The 18,614-nt window shown below is 36.1% G+C and overlaps 2 protein-coding genes across 2 annotated transcripts in view; one reads left to right on the top strand and one right to left on the bottom strand.

The window, feature by feature from the left end:
- Window positions 1–1,222: 1,222 nt before the first annotated feature.
- Window positions 1,223–18,614, bottom strand: part of LOC140225857 (major facilitator superfamily domain-containing protein 6-like) — a 105,046-nt gene continuing 87,654 nt past the window's right edge. Inside the window, exons 8-13 of the mRNA XM_072305828.1 lie at window positions 7,999–8,095; window positions 6,618–6,779; window positions 5,812–5,942; window positions 3,873–4,044; window positions 2,286–2,391; window positions 1,223–1,729 (exon numbers count right to left, since the gene is read on the bottom strand). Coding sequence (XP_072161929.1) covers window positions 1,666–1,729; window positions 2,286–2,391; window positions 3,873–4,044; window positions 5,812–5,942; window positions 6,618–6,779; window positions 7,999–8,095 — 732 coding nt within the window. The 3' untranslated portion in view covers window positions 1,223–1,665. The remainder of the gene's footprint in view (window positions 1,730–2,285; window positions 2,392–3,872; window positions 4,045–5,811; window positions 5,943–6,617; window positions 6,780–7,998; window positions 8,096–18,614) is intronic.
- On the top strand, window positions 9,098–18,576 carry LOC109044712 (NEDD8-conjugating enzyme UBE2F). The gene is made up of 4 exons (XM_019062548.2): window positions 9,098–9,373; window positions 10,114–10,394; window positions 11,454–11,615; window positions 12,006–18,576. The coding sequence occupies exons 2-4, from the start codon at window positions 10,119–10,121 to the stop codon at window positions 12,114–12,116; spliced, it is 549 nt and encodes a 182-aa protein (XP_018918093.1). The 5' UTR covers window positions 9,098–9,373; window positions 10,114–10,118; the 3' UTR covers window positions 12,117–18,576.

The raw sequence follows: 18,614 nt of genomic DNA, 5'->3' as shown, positions 1-18,614 counted from the left end.
ACGCTCGTATCTCGCTATAAAGTCATTAATGTGTTTTTGAGATATTTTTACGAGATTATGCACCCGAAACGTATTAAGTGGATTGCTCCAAGATCTTATGCGAACTACATCAGAGCGATAATTAAGGTAATTCTCAGTCTAAATTCTAAACTTTTCCTGTATGTTGAGCTTTAAGGTAATTCTCAGTCTAAATTCTAAACTTTTCCTGTATGTTGAGCTTGTCATGTTCCTCAATTCACTCCCGTAAAAGCTTTACATTTTTGGCTTTTAATACAGAGGATGAGAAAAGTAATTCAACTTATTTGTCTCTAGGAAAAAAATCATCCATGTATGCGTGACATCACAGCACACTTATTCAACAAAATGATATTTACAAAATATTCTCTCATAAAAAAGGAAAAATGACTGATTCATATACAATTATAAAACGAACGTGCTTTAAAAACTGAGGAGAGGATTGTGCAAGGAAACGGTGCGATGGTATTCTAATGTGATAACTGCGGATTTAAAGAAACGCAAATACGCATATCTTAGGCATTTTGGACGCAATAAAAGAACCGGGAAAAAACACCTAAAAAGGAAACATCAAAACATTTGAATATCAAAGGAGGGAGAGAGAGAGAGAGAGACGAAAGGAAGGAGGAGAGAAAGAGCTGGAAGCGAACAAATATACATCTTCACAAATAACGCCACAAAAATATTACATCCAATGATACTTAACAGTGGCGTGGCGCACTTTGCGATATATCGATTAATCTGTCATTTAAACTCATGGAATAGGATCGATAGTAATAATCGATCCTCTACCACAGCTTCAAATGGTACATATCGATATCAATCATTCACGCCTCGCCACGGATACTTAATATATATATAGAGAAAATATCTACTGCAAATGAATGCAATTTAAAAAAATGATAGAATAAAACCGCCATGAACAACTCTATCCATCACTTTTTTCTAGTAAGCTGACACAGCATGCTCAGCCTTGTGGAGTGAATAATAGTCAGCATGTCTATTCCCGTATGAGGGTCAGTCTTTAGACTAAAAACGGCCGGCAGTCGGTGAAGGGGCTCATTGTCAGTACGAGATTTTTAGAGTACCTAAGTCAGGGCCATTGCTACAATTATGAAAGAGAGACATTTTTAAAGGGCTTATTACATTCCCTAAAAATGATGATGAGCGCAAATGTGTCTGATTTACGTCAAAGGGAAATAATGACTTTTTCTCCTACAATTTATTTTTAAATATCTCCGATCCTACTACTTTGTATTAAGTTCTACTTGGACTGACAGAATAGATTCAGCCATTGGAATGAGTAATTACTTGCTTGCTGTAATTAAAAAATCTGCTTGAAGAGAGTATTGTCAACTACTAGATTACGGTAAAGATTTCAAACTTTTTTGCAATTACTACTATCCACGTGACACTAATCTCATTTTGATGAATTATGGTTTGTTATCACCAAGGGTCTTATACTTGGAGACAGTTGGAGGTAATGAAGTTCTTTCTGAACGATTGAAAGATATTGGGCTTCTAAAAGAAATTCACCCCCAATATCACTTTTCTAATAGTTGTTAACCTGGACTTAATAGGAATCGGTCGTAAATTTTCACCAGTCGTAAATTCGAGGTGCATCTACTGGTTGCTGAGCGAACACATTTGTCAAAGGTTTGGCCACACTGTCCACCACTTTGTCATCAGAGCGAGATAGAATTTCATTGTATTGCTAGAAAAGAAAAATTAGCATCAAAATATGTATTGATATCAAATAAAGTCTATCATGTCAAGAACTGAAAATGCATGGAGTGAAGATTAAAAACCATCTATGATCCTACGAAAAAACACACATCTCGATTGTGCTATTTCAAAACTCCCACTCTGATTTCATTTCTTGAGAGAATATTTTATTGAAACCTGTCTCTTAGCATTCTCTGAACTTAATCAATGATAAAAAAAACAGGTGTTGAAGAAGTCCTAGATTGGATTCCTCCTGGGAGGTGCCTAATGATAGGTTAAGGGATGGTATTGAATTATATGTAGAAGGGGTTATGGTCCGATAGGACACGATGACGCGGTGTTTAGGTGCCATAGAGATTGAAGGAGTGCTGTAAAGTGACCTTCATGTAGGTATTTCATTAAAATATCAAATGATGTTTTCGGAAGTGCAACAAAAAACTCTCTCAAAATGCCGGACGAGTTGCGTAAGCTAATAAAAAGTCCCACCAATAAAACTGTGACGTCATGATCATATAATATTATGCATAAGGAATTGAGTGTCTTACCTGAAACTGATTTTGTATTTTTTCGGGGCGGTTCTATATGATTGTCCATAGTTCGTGTATCCACCTCCTGTATCATTTCCTGTTCTGAATGGATTCGTGCTGTAGCCTGGAAAATAAGGCAAAAAAACTTCATATTTACTAACCCATAGAATGAGCTTTCTCAACTCTAAAGGAAATGGAGATGAAAAGGTTCTTTTCATGCACGAATGACACTTTTTTGAACATTTATAACGTTCGTAAGTGTAATGAACTGATGGGCATACGAATGATCAGTCTAAATTATACGTACATGTTCGGGATTTCAAAAATAGCACGATCAAGATTAACATTTTACAATGCTTTTGAGTTAAATGAATTTTGAGCCAAATGATCAGGTGAAAAATGAGTATTCTATCGTTCAATTTTCCTGACGAAGTATACAGTATACACTGTGATGAGTTCTACTAGGAATGACTGTAATCTGAAATATTTCAAAAAGTACCAACTACACCTCTCATCTGCGATACTCCTCAATGAGTGCTTATGAAAGGGCCGCGTAGAAGTCAGGTTTACGACCCTTATTCCCGCATAAGATGAAAATGAGCAAACTGACGGTGAAACTACGAGACCACGTCGTAACTCGGTGTTTAACAATCTCCGTTCTAATTGTAGTTTTTTTACAGAGAAAAAACCAATATCATTCCTTGAAATTTTCACAGCGTATTTTCTTCGCTCAGAGAAGAAAAATCACGGAAGTTTTAAGGGATTTCCATTGAGACGTTGTCAAATTAAAAAATGAAGATTATAAAGGGTAATCTGCAACGTCGCAATCTGGGATACGCATCTCTGCAGATCCGCCGTCGAAATGTGATTCCATCGTATTTACAAGCTCTGCGGGCTGATTGTTGAAATTGACAGACAAAGCAATGGACAAAGAAGACATAGGGAGTATGGAGCGATCCTATGGTTGAAATGGTTCGTTCTCATAGACTTAGGGAGAAAATGATGGACTAACTGTAGGGTCTCACGAGGGTTGCCGTTAGTTAGTCTATTATCTACCTTTCTTTGTCCATTGCAACCGCCCCGCCTCCACCAATAGAATCCCTCCATATCCCTTTTTTCCTCTTTGTCTATAGCTTTGTCAATAAATTTCAATAATCGACCCGCTGGCGTCTTTTCTTGGTCATTTTGCTCAGTCTGTCGCTCCTCTGACGTTAGGACATATCTTTATGGATCGTATTCGATCGAACAGGTGAGATTGTATCGATGTCAATTGGTTCAACATGTAAACATAGCCTCAAAAGTCAATTGAGAAATTTGAAGGAACGGGTTTTGGTGATGGATTTTTTTATTCGTGTGATTTTTACCAAATGGCGATGGAAAGTGAAATTTTCAAGAATTTTCTCACTTTCAACTTTTGTAAGTTGAATCCTAAAATTTGTGTTTGCGATCGCGTTCTAATTGTCTATCAATTTCAACAATCAGCCCGCATCTGTAGCGTGCAAGGTCACTGTGCGACAGGCTAGATTGTTCTCCAGGGTTTTGCCTGTCCCTTATTTTAGCCGTTTTGGTTTCTGTTGGGCACATGAAATGACTGATCTCAATTACCTCCTTGTCCCCCAGGAATGTCCAGGTTCCCGCCAGTTGTGCCGTAGGTGGCGTTGTTGTAGGCTTGTTGATCTTGGCCGCCCAGCTCGTGCAGACGTTGACTGGACAACGCCCGCGGTATTGGATTGCTCGGAACCCCGTGCGGCGCCAGATGGGCCGTTTCTTCGGCCACCTGAAACGAATCATGAATTTCAGGACCTTTTTTGTGGATCGGAGAGTGAGCTTTAGACACGTTGAGAATAGATCACCAGACAAGGTACGAAGTTCTTTTTTTTTGGGGGGGGGGGGGGAGGCGGCTAATCCCACGCTGATTACCCCAGCCCCAGGTGACCATTGCCCGAGACGATCAATCTCGGGTCACCGGGCCGGGAATTGAACCCGGGACCTCTCGGCCAGCATTACAACCACTACACCACAAGAGGCCGACATACACAGGAGGGAGGTTAAGCATTCTGATGCAGGCTCAAAAGTCAAAAATCTCGCTCATGAAAACGCAATGGTCTACATAAGTCAAATCGCACAACGTCAATAATGTTAGCGTTAATAACAATAATGTTAGCGTTAATAACAATAAACGTTACCATGGCAGTCTGTGCGATACAAAAGTATGACAGCCTCAATCTTGACGCTTTTGGAAAAGCTAGAGCACATTATTCACACTTTGAACAAGAGAGGGTGGGAAAGGAACGACTCAGATCCCAACTCAGAAGCCTGCCATGCAAAATCGTTGTGAGGCGCGATTTCACTTATGTAGAGTATTGCGCTTCTTGTGACCGGGCAATTCGAATCTCCCGTAATCAATGTGAATATTATAAACGGCAATATCTTAGTTAGAAGTTGATTTCAGTAGTTTTTGTCGCGCGAATCAAATTCTACGCGAAATTCTGGTGAAGAATCGTGTATCAGAGTGCTTAAATTAGTACTTTGTTCGATAGCCCATTCAATCTAAAAAAAAAGTGAAGATTGTAGTGAACTTTCCTAACTTTTCTCTGAACAAATATTTTATCCAGAGAAATTAGGCAACGTTGAAATGCTCATAGGGCACAACACGATATGGGCCTTTCAAGCCCCATTATTCGATGCTGCGAATATTCTAACGCGATAGTTCGAATGATGCGGCAAACACAGTGCAGCCGGCAATGAACGCATATTAGCGCCTGCAAGACTCTAAGAATACTTCGTGCATTGCGCCAAATAGTGCGGTCGGTGCGACACGCATATCAGCGCCTACCAGATACTGCATGAATACTTCTCGCATTGCGCGCATGGCACGGTGCACGCTTTAATCGTTGTAATTGAAGCGCTATGTGCAGAAAGGACATTTCTTAATTGCGATGTTGCAAATAACTAGGCGTTGGGCAAGGTGTACCTTGTCTAGTGGTTCATTAAGTGCAAAGTTTTCTCATTAAAAAACAGACAGAAAACTTTAGAAATGCTCTAGAGCTCCCACGTTTAAAATACTCATATTCTCTGAAGAGTCAATTTCCAAACTTCATTTTATGAAAATGTTTGACGTAAGAGGAGGTTACGTTATGGGGCTTTAATGAGGAAGTGCCAACACCGAAAAAAACAAGTGAAATTTCACTGGTATTTATGACCGAATAATTAAACCGATTAATTGCCTAATTTTTAATTTAAATTTAAACTGTATATTAATTTAATCATTTTACTTTATTTGTTTTAATGTGGTTGCATCCAGAATGTTAAACCAACTCCACTTTTTTTCGGTGATCTCTCGAAGGATTTTGGGAGGAAATGGGACTTGGGCAGCTATAGGTGTCGCAGAGCGCCAGAGAAGGCTGTGAAAGTGGCTTTCATGTAAGTATGTAAGTATGTCTTACGTCAAATTTTACCACGGTACTTGGAAATTTGGATAAAAAATCCTCATTTAATTAGTATTTAAATAGAAATTCGTGTAACTCAAGACCAAAATTCGTACCTGATGTGGGTCTTCCGTGACAGGAATGTCGGATAAGAAACCAAGATCTTTTCGATAGAAGTTGATGAATATGAAACCAGCTAAAACGAGCATACACAAGACACCGTAAGCCCGGAAAGTTGCAGTCGTGCCTGAAATCCAAGTTATTCTTATAGTAAACAGTAAACAATTATTGGAGAAGATATGTCAAAATCATCTAATCTACTAAAATACGTGTGTTTAAATGGGAAATGCCGCCAGATAACATCACTAAGCGGTGCATTTTCTCACTTTTAAATCTATTTTCATACTATTTCCCACATCAGAAAAAAATTATAAAAAATACTGGGAAATCAGCTCTCTGAGCACTTTCAAACGCAGCAATAAAAAAATTGCATGCAAATTCTCCATTGCAGTTTCCTCAAATATGTTCGTCAGGGTAAACGTGTTTGCACAATGTTTTTAATTTTTACGAAGCAGCATTGCTCATTATCTTGGCTAGGTTCTTATCCCTCCTGCGGGCCGATTATTGAAATTGATCGACAAAGCATTAGACAAAAAAGACATAAGATATATGGAGGTATCCTGTTGGTGGATGCGTGTGGTTGCAATGGAAAAATAAGGTAGTTAATAGACTAACTAACGGCAACCCACGAGAGACCCTACAGTTAGTCCATCATTTTATCCCATTGTCTATACGAACCACCCTTTTTCAACCGATAGGATCGCTCCATACTCCCTATGTCTTCTTTGTCTATTACTTTGTCTCTCAATTTCAATAATCAGCCCGCTGATGTCCTCATTCCAAACACTACAGGTAAACTAACCGTAGTATGTGACGAAGATGCCACCGAAAACGGCTCCGCAACCACGACCCAGTCCGTGGTGGAGGCCTTGGAGCACGCCTTGGGCGGAGCCACGAAGTTGAGGCGGTGTGTTGTGAGCGATGTACGAGCAGCAGGCGGCCCACACAGCCGCATGGGTGATTCCTGCCGACAGAATCTCATTTTAAATTCCCAAAGAAACGATTTAAGGGGACGCCATTTGAATTATGAAATTGACTTGTTCTGGTAATCATAATGGAGATGTTGCAAGTGTGAAGGGATTTGCGATTTGACCGTTGATTCTTCGGTAAAAGTTCGCGAGAAACACGATGGTGCCTCTGGTTTTCTCTGAAATCATCTCCCGAGCTCAAGAAAAGCTCTCAAAGTGAGGCCAAAATGGAGGGGATATCCCACCCTACCCTGAGAATCCACCTCTACATCAAAACAAACTCTCCGTGCAAAGATAGGGAGCAAATACATTAGCAGGGCTGCCACTTTATCTGGGGACTCAAAAACTGAAAACACGGCAACCCTGCTAATGTATTTGCTCCCTACCTTTGCATGGAGAGTTTGTCTTGATGTAGAGGTGGACTCTCAGGTTGGGTGGGATATCCCCTCCATTTTAGCCTCAACTTCAGAGCTTTTTTTGAGCTTGGGAGATGATTTCAGAGAAAACCAGTGGCACCATCGTGTTTCTCGCGAACTTTTGCATAAGAATCATGGTCAAATCGCAAATCCCTCACACATGCAACATCTCCATTACGGTAATTAAAATAAATCAAGTTATTCTCGTATGAAATTAGTTGTGGAATTGTTCGGATTATCCCAATAAAAGCATTGTTTGAGTTAGAGGATCATCTTATTATCATAATAGTTACTGCACTAAATGCTATGCATCTTAACAAGAGCACTAATATGTTTATGAAATTAAACGAGTAACTGAATGGATAAATAACTCGTGTTACTAAAGAGCAAATGATGTTAAGTGCTGGGGCTATTATATATCTATTAAAGTTTGTAATTTTTTTTTCTTTAATCAATTTTAATAATTAACTCTTAGTTGGCCACCCCTTTAAGTTAAAAGTTGTATTACCTAGGACCCCAAAAAAATCTGCCTGACCAAAAAAAGCCTGAAAACTGTTACGTTTCCTGTGTTGCTTCCTGGCATAATCGGATATGGACAAGTGAACATTTTGACATGATTTTCGTGGATTATTGGTAGACTTGAGCCTTAGGTTTGTATAAACAGTTAGATTTTGCGGGAGAATAGCTTCAAAAGAAGCTTAACAGAGGTCGATTTACCCAAATGTTAACGCCTTAATGAATATTTTTCGCAAAATGGATCTACTGCGCAATGAAACTGGCGATGTAGTGACGTACTTACCCTGAATGAATTCGAAAGGTAGAACCCACCAAGGGTCTTTTAGCCAAGAGATGTAAAGGAATCTAACTATGTTCCCACCCAAACCAAGACACAGGACCTGCAAACAAAGGAATTTAAAATAAACTGGTAAATAGAATAAAAACACACGCGTGAGATTTGAATTATTTGACAAATAATTTTTCGGAACACGGAGAGAAACACGTTGATACTCAATTAAAATGTTTTATAGGCAGTATGTGTGCAAAACAAATTACTTTTTTAATGGGGAGGAATATAAAGGCATACAATATCCCCTACTGCGCCCACGGCAACTTTCCACTCACATAGGTTGCTGTCACAAAGTTGGCCTAATAAAAACTTCGAATAAATATATTTAAATTAATCGATTCCATACATGGTCATAAGTAGGGTGCCGAGAAATGTTTTAAAACAGAGTGCAGAATGTTAACCCTTTGTTGCATGAGCTAATCATTGATATTGGAGGGAAAATCTACATTGTACCGTATTTTTTCGACAATAGAGTCAGTTGGAATCGATTTTTGTAGTTTATATTTAAGTTAGGAGATTAGACTTTTCCCAAAAATCATTTCTTGCTTTGATTCAATTTAATACTCCAGCATAAAAATGAAGCTGAAAAACATTTGTTGCTTTCATGCAACGCTATGCAATAAAGGGCTAATCATGAAGTTCGGACTTGAATGGAATTATGAAAGTTCAAAATCTGTGAAAGAATTACTTCCGTTAATGTAAGGAATAAAGCTGCATAACATTGGTGGGCAGAGTAGAGGCCTCTGAATCGGAACAGTCCAATCACTATGTAGAACATAACCTTCAAATTCTTTGTTTACAAAAAACATGTTGGCAATTTTGCAATTCCAAACATTGTACTTCAGTGAATAAAAATAAAAATCTAAAATTGTTCTGAAGTTTTACTAACATTCTTATTTATGACAAAAATTCATTTTATTCCTTTTGATGTCTAAAATGTAAGTATATGTAATTTTCCTCGCAAATGGAGTCTAAAAATTGAATTTATGAATGCTGTTGTAAGAAATTTCGCCCAAGCACCTTGGGCACTCCTGCTTTACGAAATAGCATAAAATTTTAATTTATTTATATTTTTATTGTGTCAATGTGTCGTCGTTCTCTTCCTTCCTGGACTTTTCTCATTATCATCACGCCTTCAGTTCTAGATTTTACATTTTTTTACAAGTAGAAATAGGCTTAGAATATACGAATGCACAGTCCTTCAGTGTGTTCTCTGAGGCATGAAAAAATCGTCATTTTATGTGTCCTCAGTGAAGTGTTATTCCAGCTCTCCATTCCTCTGTTCTAGTCAAAGGCCAATATTAGTTAAGTTATACCACTTCTCCAGGTAAATTATATGTTTTCATTTTTACCGACTATCAATTGTTGATTAACTTTTCTCTTTGTTGTGACTAATTTGTTCGACGAGTCCGTTATCAACCGAAGCTTAGACGCTGTGCATCAAAGCAAAACTTCAAGGAGCAATTGCCAGCTCTATTAACCATGAAGCAATAGATCAGCATTTGAATTCATTCTCCAAATTCTCTGGTCAATGTGCTTCAATGTGACCGTCGAAGCAACACTGTTAGTGGGAACAAAGCCATTTTATCAGGCTCATACTTGAAACGGGAGCAAATTAGTGCAGGTTTGAAGTTTTATCGGTAAAATCTGCTTCTTTAGCCATGGAGTTTTATCGTCTCCTCTTACGCATGATGCAAATCTAGGATAAACCTCATGTTTGTTACACAGTTTGACTCACTTAACGATGAGACAAACATTAGAATAGTGATTCGGACAACACAACTATGTTTACACATTATGTTTACACAAATGTCAATCACTGATTACCTCCGAATTAGCACCACTCAATAGGTATTACCTGCAGTCAGATGGCATCACTGATGAGTGGTGACCTATACCTACAATACTTGACTTTCGCCTCAACATACGATGAGTTCGCTCTATCGTATACTTACTCATGGCGAAAAAAGAACCCATTCTGATTTGTATCGGATTCTATATCATCTATGTCATAGTGTCCTATTCTTTTGTTACTTCGACGTAATCAAATCTCTCTTCTTATTCCAGAAAATATGATCACGTTGACTAGACGTTTAAGGAGAGATGCCGGGGTTGATTCCAATGATGGTACGATCGATCGCAGTACCAACCGCATCTCAATACGCGATAAACTCTTGGTCAAAGAGGTGCAAGAAATGGAGCAGATGCTCCCGTCAACATGTAGAGTCAAGTTTGAGAATCCTAACCATCTGCACGAATTCAAGCTAACCATCAGCCCTGACGAGGGTTTCTGGCAAGGGGGCCATTTCATTTTTCATGTGTATATTTCAGAAGCATACAACATGGAGGTAAGTTGAATGATTAGCGATCAGGTCTCCTCTTACTCAAGTAAGAATAGACAATTAAAACCACTAAGTAATTTAAACACAGATCAATACTGAAATAAATTTTGAAAATAGATCAACAAAATCATATTTGATTGCCAAGCCTATTTCTCAGTGTCCTTCAATTAATATTCTCTGCTAAATCAAAAAACTTGGCAAAATAAATGTCTCCAAGTCATCAGTATTACTGTGTACCAAATTGGGGTTTTAATATCCCCTTTTGGATCTAAAAAAGGTAGCTGCAAAGAACACATTTGAGGCCTGAATCTATCTGCATATGTGATAAGTTTTACATTTCCATAGAATTTTTTTAAAAAAAAAATCTTATGCTTGGTAGAACAGAAACAATAACATAGTAAAAGGTGGTCTCTCAAATAAGCTGACAACTTGGTGAGAGAGCACAGATAAAAAAATAAAAAACAAGTAACAAAGTTACAGCCATCCAAAGAGTAACAACATAAACAATGAAGAAATCGTAATGAATCTTTTTGTCAATAAGGTTAAATCCAGTTGTCGAATTTTTACAACTCTTAGTTCACTCACTTAATTTTAGGCCAATTGAGGGGCTTGGAGGACAAGGTGCAGAAGTGCAGTTTTTGCTATTTCGAGAAATATGTGTTTGAAGTTTCAAAATTATACGGATCCTGATGGCAGAAAGGAATTTCAAACTGACTTTTTTATGCTTAAAAATTGAAATTCGGGGAGCGAATTGTTTCTGGAACATGCACTAAGACTAGTTTTACTTGGAGTCATTACTTAATATCTCAATTTTTTCAAAAATTGTACTTACGCATCTTGCCCTCCAAGCTTCTTAATTGTTTCAAAGCCTTGCTTTATCATCAGCTTTTATCATGACAACTGTTTTTCTTGCCGATTACCCTCAATCAAAGTTCAGATAATTTTCTAGTTCTATTTTTTGGTGTAACATTTTGTATTTATCCGAACACATAAAATTATCTTTTACATTCCGTCTTTACTATTTTGTTTTCAGTGTTGTATAAATTTTGTCTCTTTTGTTTGCAGCCTCCAACAGTTAAGTGTTTGACAAAAGTATGGCACCCTAATATTAGCGAAGAAGGCTCGATTTGTCTTAGTATCCTCAGGCAAAATTCAATTGACGGAATGGGCTGGGCACCCACAAGAAAATTAAAAGATGTTGTCTGGGGACTTAACCTCCTATTTACAGTAAGTGAAGTTTTATAATTATGAAAATCTTTAGTGTTCAAGAGAAATTTTCCTTTTGTTAAGGAATAAATGTCCATGGTTTTCTCAGTCAGGGAATACCAGGAAAACCTGGAAATGTCAGGGAAAATGACAAAAATGTCTGAGAAAAATTAACATCTTATCTTTATATGCTTTCTAGAATGGGTTTGACGTCTCCAACAACAAAGCCTGGAAAATATCTCCAATAATGTCATTTTAACCATTTGGTGTATCTTCAATTTTCAGGGAATCTTCCTGAACTGTGTCAGGGAAATTCATTTTTTAAATTCTGTGGCAATCCTAAACTTTTCACTTCCCTTTGCCTTTTGTTCGTCTGCCCTTTTTCTGACTTGAATTCTTCTCAATTTTCAGGAGCTCCTAAATTTTGAAGACCCATTGAATATAGAAGCAGCTGAACTGTATCAAAAAGATAGGGAAGCGTTCAAGAACAAAGTCAAGGAATACATGCGATTTATGCGCTGAAGTGGAGCTTCAAAAACCTTTTTATCATCATGACTGCCTTAGTTAGTGTTTCACACACATCCTGCAAATAGAACTGAATATGTAAGCACTGTGATTACTTTATTTAACTTGGGCTCAATTAAATTAGTCACTCACCAGAAAGTTTTGACTTAAATTTGAAAGAGAGTATTAAATCTCCAGTCAATTCAAATGTAGGAAGTCTTTTGGAAGAAGGCGCATTGCAAAGCTCTAATAATTGCTTTCCATTTGTTTGTACATGGCTGTTAATAAGTAAAACGTTTTCATTTGAAGTACAAAGTATAGTTACTCAAAAGCAAATATTTTTTACCTATATTTCCAGCCATAGAAATTTTCCATACATTTTTTTCAAAACTGTAAATTTAGACTGTATGTATGCCCTTCTTCCGGAGATCTCCCACTTTTTGCTCGAAAATTTGAAGCCCTCTTTTTTTTACAGATCTCTAGTTTTAAATTTTTCCCAGGATTATCTACAGAGAATAATCTTAATTTATCTTAAAAGTAACATTGTTCATGGTACATTTTTAACTGATGAGTGAGCTCATTTTAATGCAGAATGATTCTTAACCAAAACGAGCGTGATTTAAAGGGAAGAATGGAGGGGGAAACATGAATTTGCCATGTATTTTATGTTAAAGACTAGAATTTTTTTTTCTATTGTTCAGCCTATCTTTTCTAAATAAGTTTTCATTACTTATAGAACAAAGATTTTACCAAGTCATAAGTATCTACAAACGGGAAAACAGTAAACTTTCAGGTTTGTTTTAATACCTGCAGTAGAAATTGGTTATTTTCCCCTGTAAATTGATGATTTTCAAAGACACATAAATTTCTTTCCACAAGCCAGCAGATACCTTGGCATCTGTAGAGCTCCTGATGTATAAAACTATTTGAATCAGTTGTTTTCAACACGGAACAAGTCCATTTTTACATGAACCTTGGCTTGCATAAAAGGACATGCCAATGAGGACTCATCAAAGAATGTTCCCTTTTGAGAACAACTGATTCATTTACGCATGTAGATTCTTTCTTTCAAAACAGATTTTTTAATCGGAAAGAAATTTTGTATATCTGTTTGTGATCCCCGTTTCTTCTTCACACACGCTGAAACTTGTCAAATCCATTCTTAAAAATGACAAACTGTGGCCACTCCTAGCACTGTCTAATTTTAGTATCCTTTTTAAAATTAAATGGAATGTCTGAGGCTCCTTTCATACTTTTTGAAAGGTCGTCTTATTGAATTCAAGTCCATTGAAAGGTTCAACCGATAGTGTGATCATTAAAATGGGTATTGAGCATTTGTGTAGCCTAAGTTTATAAATATATAAAATTTGAAAATTAAAGCAACCCTCTATCCGTCCATCCCATTTGATTGTGCTATTACTCGCCGTGAAAAGGCCCTCAATTGTCAAAGAATGTGCTAGCAACCATACTTGGAAAAAATTTTAATCATTGACTGTTGTTTCCTAACTAGTTTTCATGATATACCTACAAGTATCCTGAGAGATTATTTGCAAATTAAGTATCCTTGTATAAAGAGCTCCTCTGCGGTTCTTTATCAGTTGAACACTTTTTTTTCTTTTTTTCGGCATGTCATTTATTTAATGTCCAAACGTATCAGCTCACCAATGAGTTCCATTATAAAGTGCATATCCATCCATTCTCCAAACCTTTTTTAGACTTGCTGTTGTTAAATTGCTGAGCAATGATAGGTTCTCACATTAATGGAGATTTCCATCAATTTTTCTCTTCGTAAATGGTAGATCTGGTTGACGGACTGAATCTTTTCAAGGGTCTTCTAGGTTAATGAATGTTTTTAAAGCAGATAAACTTGATTTAACTTCAATAGATGTTATCGATTTTCTTGAATTTTGACTCAATTTGTATCATAATCAATGAATTTCCTTCAAAATTCCTGTCAAATTGCTTCAGTATTCTTCAAAATATGTAAAACTTTCAAATTTTGTGAAAAGTGATTCAATTTTCATCAAATTTCTTCAAACTATATCAGTGCTTATGCTGTGCCAAAAACATGTTTTCATCTTTAATAAGCAGAGATTAGTGTATGTTCTGCTTCAAACTGGGGACGGAACTCAGGATTTTCAAAATGGGAGAACTTGATAAAGTTCAATTTGCTTTCCAACAAGAGTCTCCAAGAGAACAAATCTTGAAAATCATTCAAACTCTTCTGATCAATTAAATTAACTCTGTTTTAAGTGATTCATAATTTGTGAATTTCTTCCTATTTTGTTATAAAGACTATTTTTAAGTTATTTTTAATGTCATTAGCTATATTTAAGATGAAATAAGAATGCTTTCAAAGCATCAGCAGACCTATGATTTTAACCAATTATGCTCCAAATCACAGAGTTGATGTATTTAGGATTCAAGGAAAATCAGTTTTTGATGCCCCTCCCCCCAAATGACACTCTATCCAAAGGCAATCTCTAATCTTACACGATTATTTCCAATAATAATTGGTTTTGAAGGACCAATCGAAAATCCCCTTTTTAAAATTTTGGCATTTTTGTGAATTGGAAATTAATTGGTTTATTTGACTCTGCTGTATAAATTGTGTCTGTGATATCTAATTAAACAGTGTGTCCATGGTCAGTCACAATGGCTACTTCTCAAGGGCTGCCCCTTAAATTCTAGGTACAAAGTAAATTTTGCAGTTTTGCAGGTTTTAAAATTATTTACTAAGCCTGTTCCTTCTCTGGAAAGGGTTTGTTGCAGTCTTGCAGCGAAACAATCAAATCAAGAGACAAGATGAAATAAATTGCCGTTTCAAACAATTAGCTTTTATTGTAAATTTTGGAAGAATTAATTTTTGCACCAAGCAGGAAGTTTTTTAATCCGAATTTTTAATCAATAAAGGAGAGTCTTCTTGCATTACTTACCATCATTCTTCATGAACTACTTTTTATTGAAAAGTTTTCACGATCGCTGACATACACTGCTGATTCTGGAAAAGGGGAGACCATGTTGGTAGTAAAAAAAAACCTGTCTCTTTAAAAATGGAAGAGGAAAAAAAGAAAGAAGAATTGTAAATAGCTTTTGCAGCAGCAAATACTATTTGAATGGGCTGCTAGATAAGGTATGAATCAGAACACCATGCAAAATTTCAGGAGAAAACCAAATTGCATATCAAGAAGTCAGACACAATCGACATTGGTTATATGGTAAAAATACAAATGAAGTAATTTGCGTAATTCAACTGTCATTTGATCTGTGTTTATAATGCCTGTGAATATCTTGTTTGAGAATTGATAATCAGACTTCCCATCATGTGAATTTTTTTTTTTTTTTTTTTGTAAAATTTTAAAGAGGGAATATGTGTCATTTTTCAGACTTTGCCTAGTGGACCATTAATCGTGGTAATCAGAGTAAATGAGATGTCTTGCCAATCTTTAAAAATTCTATAAGACTTTAAGAAAATTTCGGATATTATTTTTGAGTTTAATAATGTATGTCATTTTGTTCTCTCCATGGTTTGCACCAGTTCATTTTCCAAGTATCTGTATGAGATTCGTTGTATTTTACTAATAATTTCAATGCAATTGTGCAAAGAAATTTGGTCTAGCAAAATAAGTAAGACATTTATGTTTCTTGTATCTTAATTTAAGATTTTAAATTAATCATTTAATGGCTATGAATGTTCGAAGTAAGGGCTGTTAAGAGCTGAAGTCAGTTCAAGGGCAGATATGATCAAACAAACAAAGCGTATTGATGGCCGAATTGCGAAACCTTGTATCTCTGTCTGCGACATAACAGACTTCTTTTCATGCTTAAGTTTTTTTCGGGGGAAACTAGTGAAGGTAATTTATTGAAAACCTCCTTAATTTTTTTCACGGTTAGCAGAATATTTTGTGTAAATTTTAAGCTATGAAAATGACTTGTTTCTCTTTTTAAAAATAAAATAGGAGCAGAAATTCTGAAACATTGCAGTGGAGATGCGAGGTCTTGCACTTTGGTTATTGATAACCCTCATCTCCAGTGGAGAGACTCTGTATTGGATATTCTGTAAATTTTTTTCAGAGCGGAAAGGAAAGTTATTTTTTATGGAAAATGGCTTAAAAGTCACGATGAACACACCAATCTGTGTGCAAGATTTTTGCGTACTTTTGAGGGGAAAATGTTTCTGAAAACTCTCTACAGAGAAAAAAATGTACTCACCCAACAACTCAGATATGATTTGATCAGTTTTTTTACCAAGCCTAAAGAGAGATTAGTATTTTCACAACATGTTGGTGTTTGCTATCAAAATACTTTAAAATGTCAACTTGATTCTGCCTTAGCCGGCAATGTTCCCCAGGAAGAGGAAAATTTTAGCTTGCTCTTACAAATGAGTAGAAACGTTAAGCTGCGCTTGATTTGTTGGTTTGTAGTTTTCTTATAGAAAGTTGGTCTCCAGAATGCTCTCACAACTGGACTCTCTTTACCATGGCGACATGTTTTTAGAATTAGATAATTGTAAGTAGGTACTCAGTATGAATGTGTTAATTTTGTAACGAATTCTTCAAAGAATGTATCCATGGAAATTTCTTGTGTATCTATTTTCGTAAAAAAGTCATTATATTACAGCTCTAATATAATGTAATGTTGTATGCACTATGTGAAATATCGTGTGAAGTACCAGGAGAAATTTCCAGAAAATTCTTTGAATCCGAGGAAAAGATAAATATTTTCTACACCAGATATTGAAGAAAATGTTAGCATCTAATGCATGTCAAAGTTCCTTTTAATTACGATTCAATGTGTCATTATATAACTTGTGGTAGGAAGTACAGCTTATAAGAATCTAGTGGCTGTGAATTGCCCAGCATGGACTCATTTTTAAACTTAGTCCTCCGAAGGATTTGACCTTCATATTTCACTCAGTACAAATTCGTATAAAAGAGGTTTTGGAGCAGGTCCCAGTAAGTAGACGCCACAGAGGGCGTTCAGATGAAAGATGGACAGGTGACATCTTAAAAGAGAGAAAGAGACACCAGTTCCTGGAAAATCTCCACACTGACAGATTCCATTGGCTGTTAGGTGTTGCAGAGTACCCTAGTCTGCTTTAAAAGCGACAACTGCATACATACAAATTCCTCATCAATCGCTCTTATTCAAATTTGGTCAGTTAATTACCTTGCTGATCATTTTACTTTGGATACCTTGCAATACCCTCTTCTCAATCCAACTGGTTCCTATTACAACATGACCCAATTGATTTCTTTCAAAATACATTGTTCAACATATTATTCAAGCATCTCTTGCAAGGGCAAAATATCTATACAAATTCCAGTGATTCGTTATTGTAATAATTTCTCCAAAAAATTATAAAAATTATGTAGACGCTTTATTTTTGCATAGTACGCTTTACAGAATTATACCAGTACCATAGAGGCAAAAGGCACCTAACTGCATTTTCGTCATTTCCAGATATTAGGGAAAAATCGTGCATTGGCCCTGTTGATTCCAATGTAAATCGCAACTTTTGAAATTTGTATCTGATAACTGGTGTAAGATAGGGCTATCATTGCTACCAAATTTTCCTAACTAATCGAACCGTTGTTAGAAATTTCCAAAACGCCACTTTTCCAACAATATGAGTTAGGTACCTTACAACTCTGTGGAGGTGATATGTTCCGAGCAAGTTTTAAAAGGACCTATACAATGGACGATTTCAAATTTAGCTTAAGCATACAATTAATAAGTGAGCTCCTTCACCTTAAAATTGAACTTGTCATTTTTCGAATTTAATGATGGCCACTTTTACAACTTGCAAAACTCAAGAAAAAAAGTATTTTTTAAACAGCAAACACTTCTCACGATTGAGAGATGTAATTTTGTTTGCTTTTATATAATTAGTGAAAATAGCATTTGAGCTCATTGGAAAATAATCAGTTCAATCCTCTTCTAGTCGATTAGTTAATAGTATGAAAGCATTGAATTTAAAAATAAGAAACTCAGATATTTACAAACTCAATGCAGATTTCTACTGAAAATAAATTCTGATGCAAGAAGATGATTAATTTTAGCATCAATAGGAGATCAAGTCAATGCAATGAGCAATGATTCCAAACCAAATTTCTATAATATCTCGATCAGCAATGGCAAGTTTGATTTCAGTTGTTATTTTTTCCTGTGTGAAATTTGTTTGGTATCGTTTCTAAATTTGACAAGCGTTGCCTTTCCATCGGAATTTTTGCTGTCCCAGATTGCTCCACAAAAGAATTCTAAAAATTGTGTGGCAAAAATTTGAGTGTAATTATTATAAAGTCATGATACTCACAGCCAGATTAAATCCATCTCTGCTTGGACACATTTTTGTAATTTCCAAGTGGTTTCTCTATTTTTCCTTTTTTAAATTTTTTCTATTTATAATGCTGTCTATGTCCACTGTTAAGTATTATAAACAGAAACCCAATAAAAAACTAATTTTTAAAACTTGAAATTTTCCTTTAATTATTCCATTATTAAAGTCAACCAATA

Source organism: Bemisia tabaci, unplaced genomic scaffold (genome assembly GCF_918797505.1).
Source record: "Bemisia tabaci unplaced genomic scaffold, PGI_BMITA_v3".
NCBI lineage: Eukaryota > Metazoa > Arthropoda > Insecta > Hemiptera > Aleyrodidae > Bemisia > Bemisia tabaci.
This window is presented reverse-complemented; position numbering and strand designations above follow the sequence as displayed.